Here is a 16,335-nt window from a genome sequence, read left to right on the forward strand (position 1 = left end):
GCTAAAAATGAGGTGCCAATCTGGTGAAGTTACACCACAGGCATGCCAAACAGCAGAAGTAGCATGCGATAGAGTGAAACAATCCCACAACCAATGGATCAGATCAAAGCTCTGCAGTTCTGCCACATCCAGTCGTACATGGTGGTGGACAATTAAACAACTTAAACAGACAAATCAGTTCCACAAATATCTCCATTCTCAATGCTAGGTGAGACCAGTATGTCAGTGCAAGAGACAAGGTTGAAGCATTTGCAACCAGCTTCAGCCAGGAGGGGTGAGTGAATGATCCATGTTGGCTTTCCAGAGATCCCCAACATAGATGCCAGGCTTTTGCCAATTTAATTCACTTCACGTGATATCAAGAAAGGGCTGAAGGAACTGGATACAGCAAAGACTATGGCCCCTGACAACTATCCTGGCAGTAGCACTGAACATGTGCTCCAGGACTAGCCATAGCCCTAGCCAAGTTGTTTCAGTACAGCTACAACACTGATATCTACACAACAATGTGGAAAATTGCCCAGGTATGTCCCGTTTACAATAGGCAGGACAAATTCAATCCGGCTAATTACCACCCCATCAGTCTACTTTCAACCATCAGCAAAGCGATGGATGGTGTCAACAATGCTATCAAGTGGCTTTTACACAGCAATAACCTGTTCATCAATGCTCAGTTTGGTTTCCACTGGGGCCACTTGGCTCCAAACGTCATTGCAGCCTTGGTCCTAACAAGAGGTGACATGAATGTGACAGCCCTTGACATGAGGCAGCATTTAATCAAGTGTGGCATCATGGAGCTCTAGCAAAATTGAAGCCTATGGGAAACGGAGAAAAATTCTCCATTGGTTGGAATCATATCTAGCACAAAGGGAGATAGTTGTAGTTGCTGGAGGCCAATCATCTCAGCCCAAGGACATCAGGGAGGCTCAACCATCTTCAGTTGCTTCATCAATGACTTTCCGTCCAGCAGAAGGTCAGAGGTGAGGAGGTTTGCATAGTGTTCAGTATGATTCGCGACTCCTCCGATACTGAAACAATCTGTGTCCATATGCAGCAAAACCTGGACAACATTCAGGTTTAGGTTGATAAGTGACAAGTAACATTTGCGCCACACAAGTGCCAGACAATGACCATCTCCTTCAAGAGAAAATCTAACCATTTCCCCTTGACATTCAATGGTAGTACCATTGCTGAGTTCCCACCATCAACATCCTGGGGTTATCATTGACCAGAAACTTAGCTGGATCAATTAAATAAATACTGTGGCTACAAGTGCAGGTCAGAGGCTGGGAATTCTGTGTCAATTAACTCAACTCCTTACTTTCTCCAAAGCCTATTCACTATCTACAGGGCACAGATCAGGCATGTAATGGAATATTCTCCACTCACCCGGGTGAATGCAGCTCCAACAACACTCAAGAAGCTCAACACCATCTAGGGAGAGCAGCCTGCTTGATTGGCACCCCATTCATCATTTTACGATCATAAAATCATAAGAAATAGAAGCAGGAGAAGGCCAATTGGCCACATTGAGCTTGCCCTGCCATTCAATAAGATCATGGCTAATCTGATGGTGCCCTTAACTTCATTTTCCTGCCTGCCTCCTCATAACACATGTGGATCAAAAATATGTCTAACTCAGCCTTGAATAAAATTAATGATCCAGCTCAAAGGGAGATGGTTAGATTCTCTCTTGTTGGAGATGGTCATTGCTTGGCACTTCTGTGGCACAGATGTTACTTGCCACCTGTCAGCCCAAGCCTGAATGTTGTCCGGGTCTTGCTGCATATGAACACAGACTGCTTCAGTGTTTAAGGAGTCTCGAATGTTGCTGAACATTATGCAATCATCAGCGGACATCCCACTTCTGACCTTTTGATGAAGGGAAGGTAATTGATGAAGCAGCTGAAGATGGTTGAACCTAGGACATTATCTACGTCACCCTGGCTACTTTATTATTTTTCTTTTAAAATAGGCAAATGGCTGGACGGATAAATGACCGCCATTCCCCACATGATGGTAGCTCTGGAAGTTCTGAGCAGTTTAAAAGTGGACAAGGGCTAACACATCAAATCCCTGGAATGTAAAACTCCTTGCATTCTATAAACATTTCAGCCTAGCCAACAAAGGACAATGGATGAGATGTCTGCACCAGCTATGCACAAATGCAGAGCTTTTTATGACTCATCTCCAACACTGTGCTAATGGTTCTACAGTTACCTGCTCAAAACACAATGGGTTTTAACCAAAGGAGCTTCATTAACTGAATAGTTCAACCCAAAACCATCCTGTCATGTGACTACGACTTGAACTGTTTTAATTGCTTTAATTATATAGCTTTCAGATTCCATCTTCAGTCTGCTGTTTAACATCTGATTGGGAGGCCACGCAGAAGCAAGCTCTGACCAGGTTGAGCAACTAGCCTCATCTGGGGGAGGGGGTGGTGTGTGTGTGTGTGTGTGTGTGTGTGTGTGTGTGTGTGTGTGTGTGTGTGTGTGTGTGTGTGTGTGTGTGTGGTGAAGGGGGGAGGGTGGGGGGTGGGTGTTATTAATACAGGATTGGATCACTCCAAACCGAAGGGTTGGGTAACATATGCCATCTATATAAAAGGTCATCAAAAATCAAAACACCTTTGGATGGCTAGTGAGTGGAGAAATCAGGGCTATTCTAAATTAAACCCCCTCCTGTCCGTAACACTATCCTGAGGAACTCCTGCAGTGCAGTCTCAGGCTGAACCTTCTCACAGCAAAGAAACACAATGGTGAATATGCAGACAATTCAGAGCTCCTAGCTGGAGGAGGCTAAATTATAATGAGTATCTAAATAACCTAGTTCCCTGCTTTAGGGAGAATCGTGGAATCCACCCTAAATACTTTCATGCTGGTGAGGAGAGTCTGTGGGGCGACTGATTCCCCAACCTCTAGAGTGTCCCATCCTAATGAGTACAGCTCGAACTATCTTGCTCCATGGTTGGGAGGATTTTAGTGGTGAACAGATTGCCAGAGGCAATGGGGAAAGAGCAAATATTAATAGATTGTAAACATGCAAAATTGATCTCTACTTACCTGAAGCAGACCAAGTTCTATTCATGATGTTGTCTAAATCACTGCTCCAGTTTTCCACCTGTTGCAGACTCTGTAAGATCCCATCCAGGTTTACTTGTTCTATACACTACAAACAAGTTCAACAGCAGCTGGAGGTCAGCTTGTCAGCTTACACTAAATATTATTAGATTTAAAATTAAAGGAGAACATCTGTTTAAAGAATATAATTCGAGGGCAGCTTTCAGAAGCTGAGGACAAACATTAGGAAGACTTGGTCTTTGAGACTGATATTGGTGCCTGGGCTGGAGCAGAGAACATTACTTCAGATTTACCAAATGCTATTAGTGGAGATGGAGAGGAGATCAGCTGACTGTCAGTCAGAGAACTGGATGCTCCTATCACTCATTTGGTATTGATGTTGGATAGCAGTAGCCCAACAGATAAACCTAAAGGTCCAGCTCACTACCGATGAATACCGGAGGAAGCTATGGAGGACCTGAAGTGCTTGGACGACTCCGCTCTGACACAATGCTCAGAAAATGTATCCATAAAGGGAAGCCCCTGAGAATAATTCCATCCGCCTCTTAATGTACTTGACCAACATTTTTAAAAATCAAAATAATTGCCATGATTCTTTCATATCTGGTCAGGATCTTACCCAGAGGTGAAGGGCAGTAAATACCTTCTACAAATCAGTTATGGTCAGTATTCTAACTCAACACCGCTCTGCCCTCTTCAGGAACATCTTAAGGAGGCAGTTGTGTCTGCAGCAGTGAGAAGAATGTTTATCTGCTCACCTCTAAAGAGAGTATAGGTGGTCTGTGGGTGTGCTGTCCAGTACATGTTGAATTCCTTCCATTTAGCCCTTCCTTTGGCACTTGTATAGTTTCCTGGTCTCTACTGGAATTAATTAAATGACTTTTGGTGAATGTTGCCTTGTTCTTGTTCAGCACCGTTTCCAGAATGTTTTCTGGGATATTTTGCATGAAGTATTTTTCAGTTGTTAATTCTGAATCTAAGTTCCTATCTCCACTGCCTTGACACCTTAGAATTTTCGGTTTCTTATTGTTAATGACTTTTGGAGTTATGGATGATTGAGGGTCTCCTCCACCATTATTTCCTAGATCCACAAGGTGCTCTTTTTCACCAGGCCGGGATTCCGTTTCTAAGTCCAGTGAGTTCTCACTCTCACCAGTGATAAAAGCTGCTGATAACCCCAGTGATTCAACATTGTTACCAATTAATGGGCCAGCTTCAGCTGCCATAAATTTATTAGTGGTGGTCGATTTTTCGGAGAGTCTTGAATTTTCACTCCTAAAGTCCTGGTGATCCTCGAATGGTCTTTCTTTATAGTCCTGTGCCCAAGCCTCACGTGGGCATCTTGCAGATTCCAGCATTTCCTGTGAACATTCAGAAATCATTGACATTGTCACCAAGATGGAGAATTAATGTTCGAGAGTTAAGGCTTCAAGAAGAGAGGTGACAAAAACATTTTAAAAATCAATAGGATGGAAAGCCGTACTTGATACGAATGTGGGTCAGAGAAAGAACTACAACATGGTGGACACAATTCTTCATTCACTATTGATGTTTAGCAGGCTCAGCACCAGCACAAAAACCTTGCACTTTGTGTCCCATATAAAATATAGTGTGAATCAGATGTCCCTTTATTCAGGAGATTTGGCAGTTCTGCTCCCATCCTAGCTTGCACCTGACAGAATGGCACATGCCCAATTTTATTTCAGCCTGAAAAATTCATCTTAGCTATTTTTTTGTAGGAGAGGGAGGAACATCTCTGGACTGCTGTCATACTGCCTGTGCTGGCAATTCACGGATAGTGATGTATGACAGACTCAGCTTTGCATTCATTTTAATGAATAAAATAACTGTAACAGGTTAAAGTTGTTGTTTCACTGATTCAATAGAATGACTTACAATGCACTTCAACATGCAGCCTAAAGCACATGCATTTCAAATCAGTGCAGTGTCAGGTGACCCGGAGCTCTATCACAGATATGTGAACAGAACTGAATCAAGATGGAATCAGCTGAAATTGGGTCAGTGCTGAGGCATTGGCTACAATGAAAAATCCTAAGCCAGATTCTAGTGTAGAATGAAATGGAGAAGAGCACAGGTATTAAAATACCTTGCAGGGTTGCTAAAGGAATGTGATATATGTTGAACAGTTGCACTTTACCTCAAGAACTGGATCATCGAGTGATAACTCCCTCAGATCCTCGGGCAGGTGGGAAATTAGACCTATGGTACCACGTTGGAAAATAGGAACTTCACCATCTTCTGAACCAGACTGTGCAACAAAAAAAATGCAGAACATGAGGGTTTAGATCGGATTGCAGTAAGACTGAAGAATAAAAGGAGTTGGGTTGATGTTTGGTGACAGGTGAGGTAGCTCACCATCAGTGCAGGCTTAGGGAATTCACTCCCAAATTCAGTAAGAAGCACATTTAACTGTGGGATTCTAAAGCTGAGACTTACTGATGAAAAGTCTGAATCAATGGAGGGAAGTTCATCCTTAACATGAGCGAATATCCTATCCCAGTACGATTTGAGACCATCACAACCAATCGTTGAGCTGTCATATGTTCTCTGAAGTTCACAGTTGCCTTCATCAAATAATGCTGGTTTCTGATTATTTGAAGTCATTTTTATTCAGGGCCCTGCTTGCTCATATAGTAGGAATCTGGAAACAGAAACAATTAAATGGTTTGGATCATTTACATTTCTTAGTGATTAATCCAACCAGGATAACAGGACACACTCAAAGGCTCTCCGGTCAGTCAGATTGTGAAAGATACATTCACCCAGGAGTGAAAGGAAAGATCTTTCATACAACCTCTTCCAGTTAGAGGAGTTACTATAAACAAGGAGTAAATTCATATCCAGTGGAATGAGAAAATACATCAGGAAAGAGGATTAAAATGGCAGCAAATGAACAGGAGGACAGCATTCAACTCATCAAGCACCTTCAACCACTCAATTCGATTATAGCTGATCTGTACCTCAACTTGATTTACCTGCCTTTGGATGATCTTACCCAACAAAATCTTACAGATCTATCTTAAAAATTTCAATTGGCCCAGAATCAAAAGTCTTCTGGGGGATTCAGTTCTAGAGTTCCTTTGTGCAAAAAATGCAAAACACCACCAGGTTGTCACCTCCAGGTGTGTTCCCCTCTGAGCCTGCATTCTCACAGCCCCTCACCCCACAGTTGGTGTTTCCTCTCATTCTCTTCAAACCAGGGCCCCACTTCATCCCCTGTCTCTGTGTTTCTCACTCCTTGGGTCAGTGTTTCTTCCACATTCAGGGCCTATGTATTCCACCACCTGGAGGCCTGTGTTTTCCCCCACTAGGGCCTATTGTTTCACCAGCCCTTCCTCAAGATCTTGGACCTGAGTTTGCAGTCCCTCTCCACCCCCACCACCCCAGGCCTGCTTGTCCCAGGACTGTGTGTTACACTATCAGGGCCTGTATTTGCCCCTCCCACCACCTTGGGGGTCCTTGTTTGCCCACCTGCCTCAGGGGGAATGGGGGGAACTGTGTCTGCCCACCCAAGGGCCTGTGTTTTCCCCCACCTTGGGAGTCGTCTTTGTTTCCCAACCCACTACACCAGTAGCCCTGTAATTACTGTCATTTGCGGCATACGTTCAACCCCCCTCCTGATGAAGTATGTGTTTGCTGCCCCCCCACTCCCCCGGAGGCATGTGTTTGCCTCCCCCGCCCCCACCAACTCCCCAGAGCATGTGTTTGCACCCCCCCTCCCCCGGGAGCATGTGTTTGCCCCCACATCCCAGGAACATACGCTAGCCCCCACAGCCCGGGAACATGTGCTTGCCTCCCCTCCCCCGGGAGCACGTGTTTGCCCCCCCCCCTTCCCCTGGGAGCACGTGTTTGCCCCCCTTCCCCTGGGAGCACGTGTTTGCCCCCCTTCCCCCGGGAGCACGTGTTTGCCCCCCCTCCACCGGGAGCACGTGTTTGCCCCCCACCATCCCCCTCCCCCGGGAGCATGTGTTTGCCCTCACCATCCCCCTCCCCCGGGAGCATGTGTTTGCCCCCACCATCCCCCAATCCCCCGGGAGCATGTGTTTGCCCCCCCCCCCCAATCCCCCGGGAGCATGTGTTTGCCCCCCCCCCATCCCCCTGGAGCATGTGTTTGCCCCCCCCATCCCCCTCCCCCGGGAGCATGTGTTTGCCCCTCCTATCCCCCTCCCCCATGAGCATGTGTTTACCCCCCCCCATCCCCCATGAGCATGTGTTTGCCCCCCATATCCCCCTCCCCCTCCCCCGGGAGCATGTGTTTGCCCCTCCCCCTCCTCCTCCGGGAGCATGTGTTTGAACTGCCCTCTCACCACCCACAGGCGAGACATGTATTTGCCCCCCTCTGATGAGCTGTGTTTGCCACCCGCGGTGGCCTGTGTCAACACCCCCGCACCCATCGTGTTTTGTGGTTGCCCCTTCTCCGGGGGAGAGTCTGTGTCTGACCGTCCCCTGGGCCTCTGTTTTGCCCCCCAACTGTTTCTCACCTCTTAACGGTCGGTTGGTCGGTTCAAAACCACCCGGCACAAAATGGTTGCCGCTGTTGCCCCTGGTTACTGGACGCCAATCAGGCTATGGGTTCGCATGAAATGTAACAATAAGAAGCCAGTAAAGCACAAGATGGTTGTCCCCCCAATTACAAAGTGCTCTGGACAGCGCCGGCATCTCGGAGGACTCCCTGTGACAGCTGCTGAGGTGTTGCCCAAGGACCTTTAATGTGGTTTGTTTTGAGAATTGGTTAATCGGACTCCAAGAAAACAGCATCCACCATAATTTGCATTTGTTTGTATTTTGCTCTTGCAGAGAGCTGACACACACATGACGGCCGAATGGCCTCCTTCTTTCTTGTAGCCAGCCTATTAGTCTAATTTATTGATATGCTTATTTTTGATGTAAGGGAATTGATGGCTGATTTTACAACTGTCCACAACTCTGAGCCTGACTGTGCAGGAACACGAACCCAAGAAGGAGTTGACCTCAGTTCCCCAGTCTTTGTAGCATTGTTAAGACTATCACTCCCAATTTGCACCGTTTGATCGGTTGCCCAAAGATACTGTCACTTAAGGGAAGATCAGGGGTTTGGCAGGGGGACATGGAATCTGAATGTGCAACTGCTGACCCCAGAGAACATTGAGGAGCTCAAGAGGGATTACAAAGGTTGGAGAACCATGAAACCCCTCTTTGAGTCCCTGACACACCGGTGGGAAACGATCAAGGAGAACATCAAGAGGTTTTTCATCCTCAAAGGTGTCCAGAAAGCTAGAAAGGAACAGAGGGAAATATCCCGACTCCAGAAAAACATGCAGAAAACGCTTCGGCTGCAGTCAATGGGGGTTGATGTCAAGGAAGAACTCCAAGAGGTGGAGAGCCAGCAAGCCTTGCTCTTTGCCCTCGGAGGCGTCCAAGATCATCTTCCGGTCCGATCGCTCCGTGGAACAGGATGAGACGTTCTCATGTTTCTTCTTCCAAAAGGTACACACAGAGAGCTCCGTAATTAGCAGCTTGAAGGAAGAAGACGGCTCAGTAAAGTCATCGCAATCTGACATTTTGAGGATTAGCAAATCCTTTCATGTTGGATTGTATGACATGAAGCTCGCAGACAGCACGGTCTCCCAGTCCTTCCTGTCCTCTATCATGCAGGTCTTAGATGACAGTACACGGGAGAGTCTGGACAGACCGCTAACTCCTGTCAAACTGACAGGAGACCTTGAGTCCTTCGAGAAGAGTAAAACTCCTGGAAGTGACGGCTTACCGGCTGAGTTGTATTTGGCTCTGTGGGACTGGATCGGCCCAGCCTGCTAGAAGTATGCTGCTGGCTGGCAGCATATCAGAATCCATGAGAAAAACCATCATCACCCTCATCTACAAGAAGAAGGAGGAAAAGGAGGAATTTAGAAATTGGTGACCCATCTCACTGCTGAATGTGGACTGTAGGATTCTGTCCAAGGTCATTGCCATTCGGGCCAAGTCTGCCCTGGAGTTGGTGATCCACCCTGAGCAGACCTGCGCTGTACCCGACAGGAAGATCTCTGACAGCCTTGCACTACTCAGGGATACGATTGCCTAAGTACAGGACAGGGGTGTGGACACCTGCCTCATCAGCCTGGACCAGGAGAAGACCTTTGACAGAGTTTCACACACCTACATGGTGGATGTGCTTTTCAAAATGGGGTTTGGGGAAGGAATCCGCAACTGGATCCAACTGCTCTACACAAACATCAGTAGTGCAGCTTCAATCAATGGGTGGGAATCAGAAAGCTTTCCAATTAAATCTGGAGTCAGGCAGGGCTGCCCTCTCTCCCCTGTCCTGTTTGTTGCATAGAACCCTTTGCTGAGTCCATCAGGAAGGATCCGGGCATAAGAGGAATGACGATCCCAGGCAGTGGAGGCACTCAGGTCAAAGCCTCCCTGTACATGGATGATGTCACCGTCTTCTGCTCGGATCCACTGTCGGTGCATACTGATCAACATCTGTGACCAGTTTGCACTGGCCTTGGGAGCCAAGGTAAATCGTGGCAAGAGCGAGGCCATGTTCTTTGGGAACTAGGCTGACCGATTCTTTGTCCCTTCACCATCAGGGCGGATGGCCTGAAGGTGCTGGGGATATGGTTCGGAGGGACCAGGACATGCATTAGAAACTGGAAGGAGTGAGTGGCTATGTTGGAAAGAAAACTGGGAATGTGGGAGCAACGCTTCCTCTCCATTGTGGGTAAGAACCTGGTCATCAGGTGTGAGGCACTCTTGGTGTTGCTGTACATAGCGCAGATCTGGTCCATTCTTCACTCCTGCACGATGGCAATCACCCGGGCCACCATTCACTTTATGTGGAGGTCAAAGATGGATCGTGTCCACAGGGACACGATGTACAAGCCTCTAGATAAAGGGGGTAAAAATGTGCCCAACATCGCCCTCATCCTGATGGCACCTTTGTGTGCGGCTGTATCAAGCTGTGCGTAGACTGTCGGTACACAAACACCAAGTGTCACTACGTGCTGAGGTTCTACCTGTCCCCAGTGTTGCGAAGGATGGGTCTGGCTACCCTGCCACAGAATGCTCCAAGTAGTACCACCTATCCCTCATGGAAGAATTTATGCGGAGAAACACTTTTGACCACAAGTCTAACAGGAAGTGGTCGGCGCGTAACGTCCTAGAGGCCCTGCAGGGAAAGGAGATGGTGGATCCTGTCGGATGATTCCCCAAGCAGACTGCCTAGGTCATTTGGCAGAATGCCTCATCGCCAGTACTCTCCAACAAGCACCAAGATGTAGCTTGGCTGGTGGTGAGAAAGGCCCTCCCCGCCAGATCTTTCCTACATGCCAGGAGTCTCACTCCCTCTGCATGCTGCCCTTGAGGTGGCTGTGATGGGGAAGAGACCTTTGTTCACCTCCTTGTGGAATGTGCCTTTACAAAGAAGGTCTGGAGAGAGATGCAGTGGTATTTGTTGAGGTTCATACTGAGCCATTCTGTGACACAGGACTCTGTGCTCTATGGGCTGTTCCCAGGGACACATACCAAGACAAACATCAACTGCAGCTGGAGGATCATCAGCTCGGTGAAGGACACCCTTTGGTCTGCCCAAAACTTGTTGGTCTTCCAGTGCAAAGAATTGTCCCCACCGAGTGTTGCAGACTGGCACATTCCAAGGTTCAGGACTACGTGCTGAGGGACGCACTAAAGCTTGGGGCAGCCACTGCAAAAGCATAATTGGGAAAGGTCGCTGTCTAAGACCTTTCCGCCATAGTGCACCGAGGGGCTCGGAATTGTATAGATCCCTCGGGTTGTATGACTCACAAGGAATGTGTACAGTGAAAACTACAATTGTATTGAAGCACTTCAGAGTGCAACATGAACTATGCAGATAACTTGAATACCATTACACTGTCTGACTGTTTGTAATGACCATGTTGAAATGTCTGTAATGTTCATTGATTGTATTGAAGCATCTCATGATCTATGTGGGAACTTGAATCTGATTGCACTTTTTGTGATGGCCATTTTGAAATGTATTGTAATGTTCTTTCAGAAATTTCATGAATAAAGTATATTTTCCCAAAAAAAAATCAAAGCTACAACCCAGCAGTTGAGACTCTTAAAATCAGTCCCTTGTGAATAGATTCCCTCCCACAGTTAAGAAAGCATTTAAAATATGTACATCAAATAGGGGTAGCAATCTTGCCTATGGATCAGAGATTATGGACTTGAGGCTGATCCTTCAGTGAGGGAGTACCACTCTGTCAGAGGTTCCATATTTTACACAAGATGACAGGTGTGTGTAAATGATTCCTTGGGGCTATTTGAAGAGAAGGGATGGAGCCAAACTTGGTTGGGCATTTTCCTGGAGGTTTGATCACATGTCATCTGATCAAGTGAATATGATCATGTGATATTTCCCCATAGTTTGACAAAGTTGTTGTATTTACCTTGTTCTGGAATGTATTGCGGTAAGTGAATATGGCTGTAAACCTTCCCCCCTCTTCTCCAGTCGAAATGAAAGGTGATATGTGACAGAACTGGCAATTTTCCCACCTACAATGGCAAAATTACAAGCTGGCAACAGAGTTAATTAGCAAGCTGGAACTGATAAGAGTAGCCATGCTTCTAACACTGTTGGGGAGGGACTGCTATAAATTGTATTCCACCCTAAATCCTACAGATGAACAAAGAAAACGGACAACAGAGATTTTGAAAGTCTGAGCACACTCTTGAGTGCTATGTATTTAACACTAGAGCTCAAGTGAAGAAGAAACTATAGATCAGTATGCGACTGCAGTAACACAGCTTGTAGAATTGTGAATTTAGGCAGCTAAAAGATGATCTGATTAAAGATAGAATACTCTTAGGCATACAGGACCCTTCCATGGGAGAAAGTTTACTGACAGAGGGGAAACTTATGCTCAGGAAAGCGATAAACACGTGTAGAAATGTGGAGCTTGTAAAATGTCAGTTAGACCACATGTATGGCAGAGCAGACAAGGAGATATATTATGCTGAGAGACTTTCCAGGCCAAAAGAGCAGAACAATCGCGGACAATGGGCAGGATGCAAATACCATGCAGGGCATCACAAAAAGGATTGTTTAGCTTCGGGAAAGTAGTGTTTTAACTGCAAGAAGCAGAATCATTTCGCACACAAGTGTTTGGAGAGAAAAAATCAAAACGAGCCTATACAGATGGCTTTTGGAGAGATATCAGCAAGACTCTGATGAAGCACTATACACAATACAACAGGCTGATTCCGTCAAGTCTATGGTGATAAATGGTTTGTGACTGTTACAATGATGACCGCAGAATGAGAGTATCAAGCAAACAAGGAGTATCAGATAGACACTGGTGTGTCATGCAATACCATGACCATGACAGAACTTTGCAAAGTGGCTCAACATGGCGATCCAAAAATGAAGCCCTCAAAAGTAAGGCTGAAGCTATATGATGGCACCATACTCATACCGAGAGGACAAATTAGTCTGAGAGCCGAAAGTAATGGCAAGATAGAAGATCTAGAGTTCCAGATTATAGATGGGATGCAACAACCACTCATCTCAGCTGAAGCAAATCTAAAGCTTGGACTGGTAACCCTGAAAGTGCCATTGGAGATTTACAACGTATCACAGCATACAAAACCATTGAATCACAGAGTCACAGAATTTTAACGGCTCAGAAGGAGGCCATTCGGCCCATCATGTCTGCACCACTCTCCAAATGAGCATTATGACCTAGTCCATTGCCCTGCCTTTTCCCCGTACACTTGCACATTGTTTCTATTCCAATAAACATCTAATGCCCTCTTGAATGCCTCGACTGAACCTGCCTCCACCATACTTCCAGGCAGTGCATTCCAGAACCAAACCACTTGTTTTTTCACACATCACATTTGCTTCTGTTACAAACCACTTTAATCACTCTTGTTCTTGATTCTTTTACGAGCAGGAACAGCTTCTCCCTATCTACTCCATCCAGCCCCCTCATGATTTTGAACATCTCTATCAAATCTCCTCTTAGCCTTCTTCCCTTCAAGAAGAACATTCCCAACCTCTCCAATCTATCCTCATAGCTGAAGTTTCTCTTCCCTGGAACCATTCTTGTAAACCTCTTCTGCATTCTCTCCAATGTGTTCACATCCATCTTACAATGTGGTGCCCAGAACTGTACACAATATTCCAGCTGAGGTCTAATGAGTGTTTTATATAAATTCAGCATAACCTCTTTGCTCTTATACTCTAATCTCCTATTAATAATAAAGCCCGGGATACTATATGTTTTATTAACTGCTCACCACCTGTCCTGCCACATTCAATGATCTGTGCACATATACACCAAAGTCTTTCTGCTCCTGAACCCCCTTCAAAATTACACCCCTTATTTTATATTGTCTGCCCATGTTCTTCCTACCAAAATGTGTCACCTCACACTTTTCCACATTGAACTTCTTCTGCCACCTATCTGCCTACTCCAGCAACTTGTCCATGTCCTCTTGAAGTTCCACACCTTGCAGTTTACAACATTCCCAAGCCTTGTATTATCTGCAAACTTTGAAATTGTCCCCTGCACACCAAGATCTAGACCATTAATATATATCAGGAAAAGCAAGGGTCCCAATACTGACCCCCACAGGAACTCCACTACAAACCTTCTTCCAGGCCAAAAAATATACATTGACCATTACTCTCTGCTTCCTATTTTTTTAACCAATTTTGTATCCACATCGACACTGTCTTTTTATTCCATAAGCAATAACTTTTCTCACAAGTCTGTTGTGTGGCACTGTGTCAAAAGTGTTTTGAAAGTCCATGTACACCACATCAACAGCATTGCTCTCATCGACTTTTTCTGGTACCTCTTCAAAAAACTCCAGCAAATTAGTTAAACAAGATTTCCCCTTTAGAAATCCATGCTGGCTCTTCCTTATCAACTCATATTTTTCCATGTGAATACTAATTATATCCCGAATAATTGTTTCTAGAATCTTGCCCACCACTGAAGTTAAACTGACTGGTCTGTAATTGCTGGGCTTATCTTTACAACTGTTTTTGAACAAGGGTGTAATGTTCGCAATTCTCCAGTTGTCTGGCACCACCCCTGAGTCTAGGGAAGGCTGAAAGATTATGGCCAGTGCCCCTGCAATTCCTACTCTCACTTCCTTCAATATTCTTGGATGTATCTCATCCGGTCCCAGTGCCTTGTCAACTTTAAGTACTGACAATCTATTCACCACTCCCTTCTTATCAATTTTGAACCCTTCTAGTGACAGAGTTTCCTCATCTGTCACCATGACCTGGGTAGCATCCACCTCCTTGTAAAGACGGGTGCAAAGTATTCATTTAATACCTCAGCCATGGCCCCTTCGTCCATGTGTAAATTTCCTTTTATGTCCCTAATCGGCCCTACTCCTTTTACCACCCTTTTACTATTTATATGTTTATAGAAGACTTTGGGATTCCCCTTTATGTTGGCTACCAGTCTTTTCTCATAATCCCTCTTCGCTTCTCTAATATGCTTTTTCACTTTCTTCTGAACCTTCTGTATTCCTCTTGGTTCTCAATTGTATTTTCTACCTGACACCTGTCATAAGCGCACTTTTTCTTCTTTATCTTAATTTCAATCTCTTTTTTCATCCAGGGAGCTCTGGATTTGTTTGCCCTACCTTTCCCTTTCGATGGACTATACCTTGACTGTGCTCAAACCAATTCTTTTTTGAAGGTAGCCCATTGTTCAGCTACAGTTTTTCCTGCCAATCTTTCGTTCCAGTTTATCTGGCCCAGCTCCGTTCTTGCCCCATTGATGTCAGCTGTTGTCCAGTTGATTATTCTTATTCGGGATTGCCTATTGTCCTTTTCTATCATCATCCTAAAACGTACAATACAAGTCCCTTGACTGCTGAACAGATCCTAGAGGAGTACAGGGTTGGGATGTCCACCAGGAGAATATCATCTAGAAGTAGATGAGCATGTGAGACCAATTCAGCATCTGCCGAGAAAAGTTCCAGCTGCCCTCAAGTCAAGCCTAAAAGACAAGATAAAAGAGCTGGAAAAGAAGGGAGTAATCAAGAAAGTAACAACTCCTACAGACTGGATTAGCAGCATGGTAGCAGTGAAACAACCTGCGAGTATACTTAGATCTAAAGAATCTAAATAAAGCGCTGAAGAGATCTCACTACCCCATACCAACCATCAAAGGAATTTTGCCACAATTTGCCAAGACAAAGATCTTTACTACTCTAGATGCGAAGGATGGTTACTGGCAAGTGAAGCTGGATGAAAGCAGCAGCTTTCCAATTACATTCTGGACACCTTTCAGGGCAGGTATTTTGCATCAGTTTTCACTATAGAGGATACAAGTAACACCCCAGAAGCAACTATAAACCAGGAAATGGAAATGGGGAAGGAGGTCAAGGAAATTACAGTCATCAGAGAAGTGGTACTGAGTAAATTGTTGGAGCTGTGGGCTGACAAGAGCTCGGGTCCTGATGGAATTCATCCTAGGATCTTAAAAGAAGTGTTTGTGAGGTAGTAGTTAGGAAAGCTAATAGAATGTTATCATTTATTGTGAGGGGAATTGAATACAAAAGTGGTGGGGGGAGGTTATCTTTCAGTTGTACAGGGCACTAGTGAGACCACATTAGGAGTACAGTGTACAGTATTGGTTACACTATTTAAGGAAGGATGTAAATGTATTGGAAGCAGTTCAGAGAAGGTTTACCAGACTAAAACCTGGAATGGGTGTGTTGTCTTTTGAGGAAAGGTTGGACAGATTAGTCTTGTATCTGCTAAAGTTTAGAATAGTAAGAGGTGACTTGGTTGAAACATATAAGATCCTGAGGGGTCTTGACAGGGTTGATGTGGAGAAGATGTTTCCTCTTGTGGAAGAATCTAGAACTAGGGGTCACTGTTTAAAAATAAGGGGCTACCCATTTAAGACAGAGATGAGTTGAAATTTTTTCACTCAGAGGGTCATGAGACTTTGGAACTCTCTTCCTGAAAAGGTGGTGGAAGCAGAATCTTTGAATATTTTTAAGGCAGAGGTGGAAAGATTCTTGGTAGGCACGGAGTGATAGGTTATCGGCAGTAGGTGGGATGCAGATTTCAGGTTACTACCAGATCAGCCATGATCTTATTAAATGGCAGAGCAGGCTCAAGGGGCTGAATGGCCTACTCCTGCTCCTTATTCATTTGTTTGTGTGTTCGTATGTATACAGATGGTTATGCATGCCGTTTGCCATTTCCATGGCTTCAGAAGAATAT

At 45.3% G+C, this 16,335-nt stretch overlaps 1 protein-coding gene across 14 annotated transcripts in view; it reads right to left on the reverse strand.

The window, feature by feature from the left end:
- LOC121287918 (dynein axonemal-associated protein 1) overlaps nt 1–16,335 on the reverse strand; it is an 88,679-nt gene that overhangs the window by 57,167 nt on the left and 15,177 nt on the right. For 13 of the 14 annotated variants that reach the window (XR_005945269.1, XR_005945270.1, XR_005945268.1 and 10 more), the window contains exons 2-5: nt 5,541–5,745; nt 5,242–5,352; nt 3,842–4,444; nt 3,066–3,171 (exon numbers count right to left, since the gene is read on the reverse strand). Coding sequence is in view for 10 of the 14 variants with exons in the window: in XM_041205994.1 (XP_041061928.1) it covers nt 3,066–3,171; nt 3,842–4,444; nt 5,242–5,352; nt 5,541–5,708 (988 nt within the window). In the remaining 4 variants the exon portion in view is untranslated. Of the gene's footprint in view, nt 1–3,065; nt 3,172–3,841; nt 4,445–5,241; nt 5,353–5,540; nt 5,746–7,585; nt 7,659–16,335 lie in introns of those variants that run through there. The other variant, XM_041205995.1, reaches the window with a different exon arrangement.

This window comes from Carcharodon carcharias, chromosome 15 (genome assembly GCF_017639515.1).
Source record: "Carcharodon carcharias isolate sCarCar2 chromosome 15, sCarCar2.pri, whole genome shotgun sequence".
NCBI classification, from domain to species: Eukaryota; Metazoa; Chordata; class Chondrichthyes; order Lamniformes; family Lamnidae; genus Carcharodon; species Carcharodon carcharias.